The sequence below is a fragment of the Rhinopithecus roxellana genome, chromosome 11 (genome assembly GCF_007565055.1).
Source record: "Rhinopithecus roxellana isolate Shanxi Qingling chromosome 11, ASM756505v1, whole genome shotgun sequence".
NCBI lineage: Eukaryota > Metazoa > Chordata > Mammalia > Primates > Cercopithecidae > Rhinopithecus > Rhinopithecus roxellana.
This window is the reverse complement of record NC_044559.1, coordinates 54,380,384-54,395,795: the sequence shown is the minus strand read 5'-3', so window position 1 is coordinate 54,395,795 and position 15,412 is coordinate 54,380,384. Positions and strand designations below refer to the sequence as shown.

General features: G+C 35.6%; 1 protein-coding gene across 1 annotated transcript in view; it reads left to right on the top strand.

Moving 5' to 3' along the window:
- Positions 1-15,412, top strand: part of CCDC7 (coiled-coil domain containing 7) — a 502,976-nt gene that overhangs the window by 31,118 nt on the left and 456,446 nt on the right. Inside the window, exon 10 of the mRNA XM_030940622.1 lies at positions 8,478-8,553. Coding sequence (XP_030796482.1) covers positions 8,478-8,553 — 76 coding nt within the window. The remainder of the gene's footprint in view (positions 1-8,477; positions 8,554-15,412) is intronic.

Below are 15,412 nucleotides of genomic sequence, written 5' to 3'. Positions count from 1 at the left end.
TTGTTTGTTTTCTTATTGTTGAGTTTTAAGAGTTCTTTTTATATTTTGGATACAAGCCTTGTATCAGGTATGTGTTTGGCAAAGATATTCTCTCAGTCTGTGGCTTATCTTCTCATTCTTTTAGCAGTGTCTTTTGCAGAGCCAGAATAAAGTCAAACTTAACCATTTTTTTTTTTATTTCATGAATTGTGCTTTAGGTGTTGTATGTAAAAATTCATCTTCAAACCCAAAGTTACCTAGATCGTCTCTTCTACTGTCTTATAAAAGTTTTATAGTTTTGCATTTTATGTTTATAATTATGATCCACTTTGAGTTAATTTTTTTTTTTTTTTTGAGACAAAGTCTCTCTCTGTCGCTGGAGTGCGATGGCGCCATCTCGGCTCACTGAAACCTCTGCCTCCCCATTCAAGTGATTCTTCTGCCTCAGCCTCCCTAGCAGCTGGGACCACAGGTGTGCGCCACCATGCCTGGCAAATTTTTGTATTTTTAGTAGAGATGGGGTTTCACCATCTTGGTCAGGCTGGTCTTGAACTCCTGACCTCATGATCTGCCCGCCTCAGCCTCCCATTGTACTGGGATTACAGGCGTGAGCTACTGTGCCTGATCCATTTTGAGTTAATTTTTGTGACAGGTGTAAAGTCTATGTCTAGATTCATTATTTATACATTTTTTGCATTTGGATGTCCAGTTGTTTCAGCATCATTTGTTGAGAAGACTGCTCTTTCTTCACGGAGTTGCCTTTGTTCCTTTGCCAAAGATCAATTGTGTATATTTGTGAGTCTATTTTTGGGCTTTTTATTCTGTTTGCTTGTCTGTCTATTTTGGCAGTGCTACATGTCTTGATTACTTTAGCTTTTAGTAAGTATTGAAGTTGGGTAGTGTCAGTCCTCCGATTTGTTGTTCTTCAACATTGTGTTGATTTCTCTGGGTCTATTGCCTTTCCATATAAACTTTGGAAACAATTTGTTGGTATCCAAAAAATACCTTGCTGGGATTTTGATTGAGATTGCATTGAATCTATGGATTAAATGGACAAGAACTTGTATCTTAACAATATTGTATCTTTCATTCTATGAACATGAAATCTCTCCATTTATTTAAATCTTACTTGCTTTCTTTCATCAGAGTAATGAACTTTCCTCATATAGATCTTGTACATATTTTCTTTTAGATTTACACTGAAGTGTTGAAATTTCAGTGCTACTATAAATTGTGTTAATATCTATAATTTAAAATTCAAATAGTTCATTGCTGGTATATAGGAAAGCAATTGCAATTAACTTTTGTGTCCTGTAAATTTGCAATAATTATTTATTACTAGATATTGGTGATTCTTTGGGATTTTCTATAGAGACAGTCACATTATCTAACAGACAGTGCTACTTCTTCCTTCTGATTTTCTTTTCTTGTATTATTGCATTAGCTAGGACTTCCAGTATGATGTTAAATAGCATGGTGAAAATGGGCATGCTTACCTTCTTCCTGATCTTAGGGAGGAAGCATTTAGGATTTCACTATTAAGTATGATGTTAGCTGTAAACATTTTGTAGATTTTCTTTATCAAACTGAGGAAGCTTACTTCTATTTTATTTATAATTTACAAAGAGTTTTTTAAAATTACGGGTAGGTGTTAGATTTTGTCAAATACTTTTTCTGCATTTATTAATATGATCGTATGATTTTTCTTCTTTAGCGTGTAGATTACATTAATTGATTTTTGATTATTGGACCAGCCTTACATACCTGGAATGACCCATTTGGTTGTGTTGTACAGTTCTTTCTATATATTTGTGTATGTGATTTGCTAATGTTTTGTTGAGGATTTTCACATATGTATTCATGAAAGATATTCATCTGTAGTTTTCTTGTAATGTCTTTGTCCGGCTTTGGTATTGGAGTGATACTGGCCTCATAGAATGAGTCAGGAAATGTTCCCTATGTTTCTGTTTTCTGGAAGAGATCATAAAGAATTGGCATCATTTCTTAGTTAAACGTTTGGTAGAATTTGCCAAGTGAAACCATCTGAGCATAGAACCTGCTGTTTTGGAAGGTTATTAATTATTGATTCAATTTCTTTTATATATGCCTATTCATAATATCAATTTCTCCTTTGTGAGTTTTGGTAGATTGTGAGTTTCCAAGAATTTGTCCATATAATCTAAATTATCAAATTCATTAGCATAAGTTATTTATAGTATTTGTTTATTGTCCCTTTATGTCCATGTGGTCAGTAGTGATGGTCCCTCTTTCTTTTTGCAAATAGAAATAATTTTATTTCTTGCTTTCCTATTTGGGATACCTTTTATTTCTTTCCTTGCTTAATTGCTCTAGCTAGGAATTCCAGCACTATGTTGAACAGAAGTGGCAAGAATGAGGATCTTTATCTTGTTCTTCATCTTAGAGGAAAATCTTCCAACTTTTCACTGTTGGCTATGTAGCTGTGGACTTGTGATAGTTGGCCATTATTGTTTTGAGGTACATTCCTTCTGTATCTAATTTGTTATTTTTGTCAGGAAAGAATGTAGAATTTTTTCAAATGCTTTTCCCCATATATTGAGATGATCATATGATTTTTGTATTTTATTCTATTAATATGATATATCACATTTATTTGCATATTTGAACCATCTTTGCACCCCAGGGATAAGTCCCACTTGGTCATAGTGAATGATTCTTTTAATGTGCTGTAAATTCAGTTTGCTAGTATTTTGTTAAAGATATTTGTATCCATATTCATCAGAGATATTGGACTGTGTTTTCTTTTCTCATAGTGTCTTTGTCTGGCTTTGGTATTAGGGTAATACTAACCTTGTAAAATAGTTCAGAAGTACTACTTCCTCTTCAAGATTTTGGAAGAATTCGAGAAGGATTCTACTAGTTCTTTAAATGTTGGGTAGAATTAGGCCATAAAACCATCAGGTCCTGGTTTTTTCTTTCTTTTTTTTTTTTTAATGGGAGATTTTATCACTGAGTCAGTCTTCTTACTAATTACTAGTCTGTTCAGACTTTCTGTTTTTTCATGATTTAGTCTTGGTGGGTTGTATGTGTCTATGAATTATCCAGTTATTTTAGGATATCTAATTTGTGGGTATATAAATGTTCACAGTAGTCTTTATCCTTTGTATTTTTGTGGTATCAGTTATTATGTCTCTTCTTTCTTTTCCAATGTTACTTGAGTCTTGTTCTTTTTTCTTAGTCTAGCTAAAGTCTTGTCAATTATGTTTATCTTTTCAAAAAACCAACTCTTAGTTTTGTTGAACTTTTCTATGATTTTTCTAGTCTCTATTTTATGTACTTGTCCTCTAATCTTTTATTTCCTTCCTTTTACTAACTTGGGCTCAGTTTGTTCTTTTTCTAGTTCCTTGAGGTGTGACATTACATTATTGGAGCTCTTTTTTTCTTTTTTTAATGTATACTTTATTTATTTATTTGGAGACAGGGTCTTGCTCTGTTGCCCAGGCTGGAGTACAGTGGTGTGATCATAACTTACTCCAACTCCTGGCCTTAAGTGATTATCTCACTTAGCCTCCTTAGTAGCTGATATTGCAAGTGTGGGACACTGTACCCAGCTTTAATGTAGGTTTTTATTGCTATAATCTCCCTTTTAATAACTGCTTTTGCTGCATCACATAAATTTTGGTATGTTTCCATTTTTGTGTGTCATAAGATATTTTTTGATTTCTTTTTGAATTTCTTTTTGACCCATTGTTCAGGAGTATGTTAATTTCCACATATTTGTAAATCTTTCAATTTTTCTTCTGTTATTGATTTCTAGTTTCATGCCACTATGATTGGGAAATACTTGATATGGTTTTAGCCTTCTTAAATTTTATAAGACTTACTGGCCTAACACAAGATCTGTCCTTTAGAGCATTCCATTTGCACTTGAGAAAGTTCTATATTCTCCCGCTGTTGAATGGAATATCTTGTATATGTTTGTTAGGTCCATTGATGTAAAATGTAGTTAAAATGTAAGGTTTCCTTATTTGTTTTCTGTCTGGATGATTTGTTCATTATTGAATGTAGAATACTGAAGGCCTCTGCTATTATGGTATTGCTGTCTATCTCTTTCTTCAGATTTATTAATATTTGCTTTATGTATTTAGGTGTTGCAGTGTTGGGTGTGTATATATTTGTTATATTCTCTTGAGCTTTTTTCATTATATAATAACCTTCTTTGTCTCTTGTGACTGTATTTGACTCAAAGTATCTGGTCTGATGTAAGTTTAGCCACACCTGCTCATTTATTGGTTTCTAATTGCATGGAATATCTATTTACATCCCTTCACTTTTATTCTGTGAGTAAGCAGCATGTAGTCTTGTTTTTTTTTTTATTCAGCCCTTCGATGTCTTTGAATTGAATAATTTGATCCATTTACTTTCAAGTTACCTTTAATAAATAAGGACTTACTATTGCCATTCTGTTAATTGCTTTTTAGCTGTTTCGTAGATCCTTTGTTCTTTTATTCCTTGTTTGCTATCTTCCTTTGTGATTTGTTGATATACTTTTACTCCCCTCTAAGCATTTTATATTTTTGATGTCATAATTCACATATTTTATATTGTGTACACCTTAGGAAATTATTGTAGCTATAGGTATTTTGTTTGTCTTTTACCCTTTATTCTGTAGACATAAGTGATTTACAGACTACTGTTACAATATTATAGTGTGTAATTTTACTATATACATACTTTAACCAGTGAGTTTTATACTTTCATATGTATTTGTGTTACTACTTAGTGTCCTTTCAGATTGAAGAGCTCCTTTTATCATTTCTGTAAGGCAAGCCTGATGATGATGAACTCCCTGAGCTTTTGTTTGTCAGAGAAAGTATCACTCCTTCATTTTTGTAGACTAACTTTTCTGGGTAAAGTATTCTTGGTTGGCAGCTTTTTTCTTGAAGAACTTTGAAAATATCTTCTTACTCTCTGTTAGACTGCAAAATTTTCGCTGAGAAAACTGCTGATAGCCCTGTGGGGATTCTCTCTGTGTGAGGAAGCTCTTTCCTCTGTTGCTTTCAAGATTCTCTCTTCGTTTTTAATTTTTGACAGTTTGGTTATAATATGTTTTGGTGAAATATTCTTTGGGTTGTATCTGTTTGGAGACTTTTTATCTTTCTGAATGTTTATATCCTTCACCATATTTGGGACATTTTGAGCCATTATTTCTTCAAATAAACTTTCCCCCCTTTTTCTCTTCTTCTTTTTTAATTCCTATAATGTAAATGATAACACTCTTGATGCTGTCCCGTAAATCCTGTAGGCTTTATTTATTTATTTTTCAGAATTAAAACATTTAAATTTTTATATATTTAGAGGAGATAACTTCAGATTTCTTACATGTATATGTTGTGTCATGGTGAAGTCTGGGCTTTTAGTGTACCCATCACCTGAATAGTGAACATTGTTTCCAATAGGTAATAGTCTTTAAAATTCCTTTTTATTCTTTATTCTTTTTTTCTAACTGTATATTTTCAAATAACTTTCTTTAAGTTTACAGATTCTTTCTTCTCCTTGATGAATTATATAGTTGACATATTTTTTGACTTATCTTTTGTAATTTTAATTTTATTAATTATATTCTTTGGCATCAGAATTTCTGTTTGGTTCTTCTTTATGATTTCCGTCATTCTGTTAAACTTCTCATTTTGTTAGTATGTTGTTTTTCTGATTTTTGTTGTCTATCGGTGTTTTCTTATAACTTACTGAGCTTCCTTAAAACTAGTATTTGAATATTTTGTCAGGTATTGATGAAGTCACTGCTTCTAGACTTTACGGACTAGTTTTATATGAAAAGATCTTCACCTATGGGTGGTTGTGAGTACACTAGCTGGGTGGGAAGTGGCAATTCAGGATCCAGTGAGGATGTAGCAGTTTAGTGTCCATGTAGCTTTTTTGGCTGTGGTTGATGTGGGTAAAAATTTCAGTGGTGTGCAGTGGCCAAGGCTATAGGTATCTGCAACAGTGGCAAAGCCTGACAGAATTCTTCTGATCTCTTTTACTTTCCTAAGGGAAGTTGTGGCAGAGGTGACACCTCTTCTTTCTGGATTTGGCTTGTGGGTGTGCTTGTAGTGACAGTGGTACCAATGTCTGATGCATGATACCTGTGGAGTGGTCAAGAAACTTCGATCTGGGAGCATAGGCATGTATGGATTGACAGTGGCTTTGGGGTCCAGATGCTAGTGTGTGCAAGTCTACTGCTGCTCTGAGGACTGTGATATGGGTATCCCTGCTGCATTAATGGTTCTGGTGTCTAGAATGCAGGCACTTGTTGAGTGGTTGCAGAGCCACATTCTGGAATGTGGTCACACCTGGAGAGCAACAGTTGCCCTGGGGCCTTAGGTGTGGGCTAACTTGTTGTGGTGGTAGCTCTGATGTCTGATGCATGTGCAGTCAGAGTCTCAAAGAGTTGCAGCAGAGCTGAGGTTACAGCCCACATGTGTACTGAGAGACTGCAACTTCAGGGCCCTGGGCAAGGCTAGCATGTAAAGCCAGTGGCTCTGGTGACTATATTATACATGTGCATGGTGCAGCCTCAGAGATGTGGACTGGAGTGTGAACACATGCAGAACAACGGTGGTTCCAGGATTGAGCTGTGGCTTAGCTCACTGTGGCAGTGGCTCAGATACCTAGAGCATAGGATTCATAGAGGAGTGCAGAGCTAGGGTTCATTGCGCAGGCTGGTGCAGACTGAGTATGCCTGTAGGGCCTGGGGTGGGGCTAGCCCTCAGTGAAGGTGGCTCTGGTGTCTGAGGCATGGGAGTGCATGATGCAGCCTTCTAGCCAGTGCTGGAGCCTGGGTACATATGGAAAGATTGTGACTCTGTGGTCTAGGTCACCCATGGAATTGGAGCATGGTGGCTCTGGTCCTGGGTTGGCAAAACAGTGGCTCCTTCTTGGTGGTGGATGGAGCAACATTTTTCTTATCTAGGGTTTAATGGTGGCCAGTGGTTATTAGTTATGTTAGTGGTGAGAGCTGTCAGTGTTCTCTGTAGAGCAGGCTACTAGGAACCATGGTGGGACCTGTGGTTCCTGCACTCTTCCTCATTCCTTGCCGTCTCCAGATGTCTCTGGTATGCTGATCTCCTCAGCTATCCTGTCTGTGTGGTTATTCTCCATTTTTTTTGCTTTACTATCTTGCTGCAGCTTCTTTGAGACTTTGAGCCCTACCAAGGCCACTTTCATCCATGGATAGCTGTCTAGTGGTTGTTTTTTTAGGGGGGAGATGAAAACTGTTATCCCCTACTTTCTCATCTTGCTAATGTCATTCTGTGTTCTTCCTTTTTTTCCCCCCAGGAATGTTTTCTAATGGCTTTTTCTTTCTGGGGACTGAATTTTCAAATTGTAACTGAAATAAGAGTTGATGTTCCTTGTAGTCCTTTACTATATTTAGGGCAGAATTTAAAATTATCTCATATGCTATGATTAGATTACTCTTAAAATATTATTTTATTTTGGCTGGGAGCAGTGGCTCACGCCTGTAATCCCAGCACTTTGGGAGGCTGAGATGGGCTGATCATGAGGTCAGGAGATTGAGACCATCCTGGCTAACACAGTGAAACCCCGTCTCTACTAAAAATACAAAAAAATTAGCTGGGCGTGGTGGTGGGCACCTGTAGTCCCAGCTACTTGGGAGGCTGAGGCAGGAGAATGGCATGAACCTGGGAGGTGGAGCTTGCAGTGAGCCGAGATTGCACCACTGTTCTTCAGCCTGGGTGACAGAGCGAGACTCCGTCTCAAAAAAAAAAAAAAAAGAAAAAATATAATTAATGTTTAGGAACTGTTGTATGCTTCTATGTTATTTAATATTTTCTTTGTGTCGTGTCTTGTTTATCTAGCAGAAAAGTTAGTGCAGGGACTGTCTTCTGTCATATACTTTTTATGTCACAAGATTGAAGAGTCTTGTGGTATTACCCCAATAGTTCATTGATTATTATGGATCCTTATTATGTTGGTTCTGTTTTAAGTAGCATCTTGGGTTCTCTTTTGGGTTCTTTGATACAGTTGTAAAGCTTAGTAGGTTAGCTAGATCCTTCCCATAGACCTTATTGACTTAGCAACAGCAACTAAAGCAGTTCTCTTTTAATATCCTAGAGTCCCTCTGATATGCCATATCATAAGAAGGTCACATATATTGGACATTAATCCAGTTTTGTCTTTTACTAGATATATTGTATTGACCAAGTTATGTAACCTCTCTGAGCCTGAACTTCTTTATTTGAAAATTATGACAGTATCTTATTTTTTAGATTATTTTAAGAATAAGAGAATGCAATATAACATGATGATTTGCACATAATAGGTATTTAATAAAATGGTAGCTATGTTCCTCATAAGCATTCTGTAGCCTCATATAGCCCTGCTAGCCGCTCTTTATGTTTGTTTAGCTTTCACATCTATAGCAGTTGTATTTAGCATAGAGCTATAACTTCAGCTATTTATAAAACCTTTAACATTTTTGGCTTTTTAAATAATAGAAACTGCTCATTCAATGACTAATCGATTTAATGCCATGTTGAAAGTATTTGAAAACCAGGCAAATATGTTGGAGAGGTAAGCATTTTTTATTTTTGCATTTTTATTATTTTTCTATTAAAAAAAAAGACAGATAAAATTGTATTTTTCCATATGTAATATGCTTATTGATAAAAGTTAGTACATATTTATTGCAGAAATATTGAAAACATAAAGAAGAAAATAATGCCTCTGTCAACAAATTTAGAATTTCTTATATCAATTTTTATGATTTTATGTACGTATAATGTTTAAATGGAAAATTATGAACATAGAGAATGTAAAATGAAATGTAAAATATGTGCTATGGGAAAATAGTATATTGATTTCTCAAAAAATTAAAAACAGAATTACCATATGATTCAGCAATTCCGCTTCTGGGCATGTATACCCCAAAATTGAAAACAAGAGTGTTGAAGGGATGTTTGTACATCCATGTTCATTGCAGCATTATTCACAGCAACCAAAAGATGGAAGCAACCTACATGTGCAACAATGAATAAATGGATAAACAAAATGTGGCATATACATACAATGAAATTATTATTGAGTCTTAAAAAGAAAGGAAATTCTGATGCATGCTACAACATGGATGAACCCTGAGGACATTCTGCTAAGTATAATAAGCCAGCCACAAAAAAGACAAATGCAATTATTCCTCTTGGATGAGGTATCTAGAGCAGTGTCAAATTCACAGACACAGAAGACAGAATGATGGTTGCCAGGGGGTGCAGGAGGGGGAAATGGGGAGTTATTGTTTGATGCACACAAAGCTTCATTTTTACGTGAGGAGAAGAGTTCTGGAGATTGGTTGTAAAATAGTGTAAAGTTACCTAACACTGCTGAACTATACACTTAAAATAGTTAAGATGGCAAATTTTATGTTATATGTATTTTTCATAGGTAAAAAATTAAAAGTTACAATGATACAAAATGTAGTTTGTGAATATTTTTTCACCTGTAAACTCATATAATTTCTTTTTAAAATAAATATTTTATTTTTTATTGACAAAATTATATATATTTATGGTATAAAATGTGATGTTTTTATGTGTGCATATCTTGTGGAATGGCTAAATCAAGCTATGTAACAGACCCCAAATCCTCACATACATATCTTTTTTTTCTGGTGAACACTTAAAAATTGCTCTCTTAGAAACTTTCCCTTTGTCTAGCTGCAATTTTGTACCCTTTGACCAATATCTCCCCATTTTCCCCCAACCCCAGCCTCTGGTAACCTGCATTCTGTTCTCTATTTCCTTGAGTTTGACTTTTTGGAGTTCTACATGTAAGTGAGATCATGCAGTAATTGTCTTTCTGTACCTGACTTCTTAGCGTAATGCCCTTCAATTTCATCCATGTTGTTACAGATGACAGGATTTCCTTCTTTTTTAAGGATGGATAAGATATATATATATATATCTTTCACATGTTCTTTATTTGTATCTTTATCTATTTTTACATTTAGGGACACTTAGGTTGATTCCATATTGTAGTTATTGTGCATAATACTGCAGTGAACATGGAGTATAGGTATCTACTCAACATGATTTATCCCATTTCCTTTAGATGTATACTCAGAAGTGGAATTGCTTGGTCATATGGTAGCTCTATTTTTATTTTTTTTGAAGAATCTCCATAATGTTTTCCATAAAGCTGTACTAATTTGCTTTCTCACTAACGTTGTGTAAGAGTTCCCTTTTCTCCACATTCTTGCCAGTACTTATATTTTTTCTTTTTGATAGTAGCCATTTTTTTGATAACAGATGTAGGTAATATTACCTGGTGGTTTAAATTTACTTTTCCTTGATGATTAGTGATGTTGAACATTTTTTTCATATACCCTGTTGACCATTCATATGTCTTTTTTTGAGAAATATCAAGCCATTTGTCCATTTTTAAATGGGGTTATTTGTTTTCTTGTAGTTGAGTTGAGCTCCTTTTACATCTTGAATATTAAACTCTTATCAGATGTATGGTTTGCAAATATTTTCTCCCATTACATAGGTTGTATCTTCATTCCATCGATTGTTTCCTTTGCTCTGCAGAAACTATTTAACTTGATGCGGTCCCATTTGTCTATTTTTGCTTTTGTTACCTGTGCTTTTGGGGTCATATCAAAAAAATCTTTTCCAAGACCAATGTCGAGAAGTTTTCACCCTGTTTTCTTCAAGTATTTTTACAGTTTCAGGTTTTACATTTAAGTTTTTAATTCATTTTGGGCCTATTTTTGTATATGGGGTAAGATAAGGACCTATTTTCATTCTTCTGCAGTCTCTCCAACACAATTTATTGAAGAGACATTCTTTTCCTAATTATGTGTTTTTGGACATTTGTCAAAGATCAGTTGACCATATATATGTGAATTTATTTCTGGGCTCTCTCTTCTGTTCCATTGGCTATTTCTGTTTTTTTTTTTTTTTTTTTAAATTGTACTTTAAGTTCTGGGGTACATGTTCAGAACGTGCAGGTTTGTTACATAGGTATACATGTGCCATGGTGGTTTGCTGCACCCATCAACCTGTCATCTACATTAGGTATTTCTCCCCCACCCCATGACAGGCCCCAGTGTGTGATGTTCCCATCGCTGTGTCCATGTGTTCTCATTGTTCAACTCCTACTTATGAGTGAGAACATGTGGTGTTTGGTTTTCTGTTCTTGGGCTAGTTTGCTGAGAATGATGGTTTCCAGCTTCATCCATGTCCCTGCAAAGGACACGATCTCATCCTTTTTTTATGGCTGCATAGTATTCCATGGTGTATATGTGCCACATTTTCTTTATCCAGTGTATCATTGATGGGCATTTGGGTTGGTTCCAAGTCTTTGCCATTGTGAACAGTGCCACAATAACATATGTGTGCATGTGTTTTAATAGTAGAACAATTTATAATTCTTTGAGTATATACCCAGTAATGGGATTGCTGTGACCCAGCAGTGAACTGGAATTAGCAATGAGGAATCACCACACTGTCTTCTATAATGGTTGAACTAATTTACACTCCCACCAACAGTGTAAAAGTGTTCCTATTTCTTCACATCGTCTCAGCATCTGTTGTTTCCTGACTTTAATGATTGCCATTCTAACTGGCGTGAGATGGTATCTGATTGTGGTTTTAATTTGCGTTTCTCTAATAACCAGTGATGATGAGCATATATTTATAAGTTTGTTGGCTGCATAAATGTCTTGAGAAGTGTCTGTTCCTATTCTTCACCCACTTTTTGATGGGGTTGTTTTTTTCTTGTAAATTTGTTTAAATTCTTTGTAGATTCTGGATATTAGCCCTTTGTAAAATGGATAGACTGCAAAAATTTTCTCCCATTCTGTAGGTTACCTGTTCACCCTAATGATAGTTTCTTTTGCTGTGCAGAAGCTCTTTAGTTTAATTAGATCTCATTTGTCAATTTTGGCTTTTGTTGCCATTGCTTTTGGTAATTCAGTCATGAAGTCTTTGCCCATGCCTATGTCCTGAATGGTATTGCCTAGGTTTTCTTCTAAGGTTTTTATGGTTTTAGGTGTTACGTTTAAGTGTCTAATCCATCTTGAGTTAATTTTTGTATAAGGTGTAAGGAAGGGATCCAGTTTCAGCTTTCCGCATATGGCTAGCCAGTTTTCTCAGCACCATTTATTAAATAGGAAATCCTTTCCCCACTGCTTGTTTTTGTCAGGTTTGTCAAAGATCAGATGGCTGTAGATGTGTGGTGTTATTTCTGAGGCCCCTGTTCTGTTCCATTGGTCTATATATCTGTTTTGGTACCAATATCATGGCTGTTTTGGTTACTATAGCCTTGTAGTATAGTGTGAAGTCAGGTAGCGTGATGTCTCCAGACTTGTTCTTGTTGCTTAGGATTATCTTGACTATGAAGGCTCTTTTTTGGTTCCATATTAAATTTAAAGTCGTTTTTTTCTAATTCTGTGAAGAAAGTCGATAGTAGCTTGATGGGGATAGCATTGAATCTATAAATTACTTTGGGCAGTATGACCATTTTCATGATGCTGATTCTTCCTATCCATGAGCATGGAATGTTTTTCAATTTGTTTGTTTCCTCTCTTATTTCCTTGAGCAGTGGTTTGTAGTTCTCCTTGAAGAGGTTCTTCACATCCCTTGTAAGTTGGATTCCTAGATATTTTATTCTCCTTGTAGCAATTGTGAATGGGAGTTCACTCATGATTTGGCTCTCTGTCTGTTCTTGGTGTATAGGAATGCTTGTGAGTTTTGCACATTGATTTTGTATCCTGAGACTTTGCTGAAATTGCTTATCAGCTCAAGGAGATTTTGGGCTGAGACGCTGGGGTTTTCTAAATAAACAATCATGTCATCTGCAAAGAGACAATTTGACTTCCTCTTTTCCTAATTGAATACACTTTATTTCTTTCTCTTGCCTGATTGCCCTGGCCAGAACTTCCAATACTGTGTTGAATAGGAGTAGTGAGAGAGGGCATACTTGTCTTGTGCCAGTTTTCAAAGGGAATGCTTCCAGTTTTTGCCCATTCAGTATGAGATTGGCTGTGGGTTTGTCATAAATGGCCCTTATTATTTTGAGATATGTTCCATCAATACCTAATTTATTGAGAGTTTTTAGCATAAAGTGCTGTTGAATTTTGTCGAAAGTCTTTTCTGCATCTATTGACATAATCATGTGGTTTTTGTCATTGATTCTGTTTATGTGATGGAGTACATATATTGATTTGTGTATATTGAACCAACCTTGCATCCCAGGAATGAAGCCGAGTTGATCGTGGTGGACAAACTTTTTGATGTGCTTCTGGATTCAGTTTATCAGTATTTTATTGAGGATTTTTTCATCGATGTTCATCAGGCATATTGGCCTAAAATTTTCTTTTTTTTGTTGTGTCTCTGCCAGGTATCAGGAAGATGCTGGCCTCATAAAATGAGTTAGGGAGGATTCTCTCTTTTTCTATTGTTTGGAATAGTTTCAGAAGGAATGGTACCAGTTCCTCTTTGTGCCTCTGGTAGAATTTGGTGGTGAATCTGTCTGGTCCTGGGCATTTTTTGGTTGCTAGGCTATCAATTGCTGCCTCCATTTCAGAACTTTTAATTGGTCTATTCAGGGATTTGACTTCTTCCTGGTTTAGTCTTGGGAGGTTGTATGTGTCCTGGAATTTATCCATTTCTTCTAGATTTTCTAATTTATTTGTGTAGAGGTGTTTATAGTATTCTCTGATGATAGTTTGTATTTCTGTGGGATCAGTGGTGATATCATTTTTTATCCTTTATCATTTTTTATTGCATCTGTTTGATTTTTCTCCCTTATCTTCTTTATTAATCTGGCTAGCAGTCTATCAATTTTGTTGATCTCTTCAAAAAATCAGTTCCTGAATTCACTGATTTTTTGAAGGGTTTTTGTGTCTCTGTCTCCTTCAGTTCTGCTGTGGTCTAAGTTATTTCTTTTCTTCTGCTAGCTTTTGAATTTGCTTGCTCTTGCTTCTCTTGTTCTTTTAATTGTGATGTTAGGGTGTCAATTTTAGATCTTTCCTGCTTTCTCTTGTGGGCATTTAGTGCTATAAATTTCCCTCTACACACTGCTTTAAATGTGTCCCAGAGATTCTGGTATGTTGTGTCTTTATTCTCATTGGTTTCAAAGAACATCTTTATTCCTGCCTTCATTTCATTATTTACCCAGTAGTCATTCAGGAGTAGGTTGTTTAGTTTCCATATAGTTGTGTGGTATTGAGTGAGTTTCTTAATCCTGAGTTTTAATTTGATTGCACTGTGGTCTGAGAGACTGTTATGATTTCTGTTCTCTTGCATTTGCTGAGGAGTATTTTACTTCCAATTATGTGGTCAATTATAGAATAATTGCGATGTGGTGCTGAGAAGAACGTATATTCTGTCAATTTGGGGTAGAGAGTTCTGTAGATGTCTATTAAGTCTGCTTGGTCTGGAACTGAGTTCAAGTCCTGGATATCCTTGTTAATTTTCTGTCTCGTTGATTTGTCTAATATTGACAGTGGGGTGTTAAAGTTTCCCACTATTATTGTGTGGGAGTCTAAGTCTCTTTGTAGGTCTTTAAGGACTTTCTTTATGAATCTGGGTGCTCCTGTATTGGGTGCATATATATTTAGGATAGTTATCTCTCCTTGTTGCATTGATCCCTTTATGATTATGTAATGCCCTTCTTTGTCTCTTTTGATTTTTGCTGGCTTAAAGTCTGTTTTATCAGAGACTAGGATTACAACCCCTGCTTTTTTTTCTTTCCATTTGCTTGATAAATCTTCCCCCATCCCTTTATTTTGAGCCTATGTGTGTCTTTGCACGTGAGATGGGTCTCCTGCACACTGATGGGTCTTGACTCTGTCTAATTTGCCAGTCTGTGTCTTTTAATTGGGGCATTTAGCTCATTTACATATAAGGTTAATATTGATATGTGTGAATCATCCTGCCATTATGATGCTATCTGGTTATTTTGCCTGTTAGTTGATGCAGTTTCTTCATAGCATCGATGGTCTTTACAGTTTGGTATGTTTTTGCAGTGGCTGGTACTGGTTGTTCCTTTCCATGTTTAGTGCTTCCTTTAGGAGCTCTTGTAAAGGCAGGCCTAGTGGTGACAAAATCTCTCAGCATCTGCTTGTCTGTAAAGGATTTTATTTCTCCTTCGCTTAGGAAGCTTAGTTTGGCTGGATATGAAATTCTGGGTTGAAAATTCTTTTCTTTAAGAATGTTGAATATCAGCCCCCACTCTCTTCTGGCTTATAGATTTTCTGCTGAGAGATCTGCTGTTAGTCTGATGGGCTTCCCTTTGTGGGTAACCCGACCTTTCCCTCTGGCTGTCCTTAACATTTTTTTTTTTATTTCAACTTTGGTGAATATGACAATTATGTGTCTTAGGGTTGCTCTTCTTGAGGAATATCTTTGTGGTGTTTTCTGTATTTCCTGAA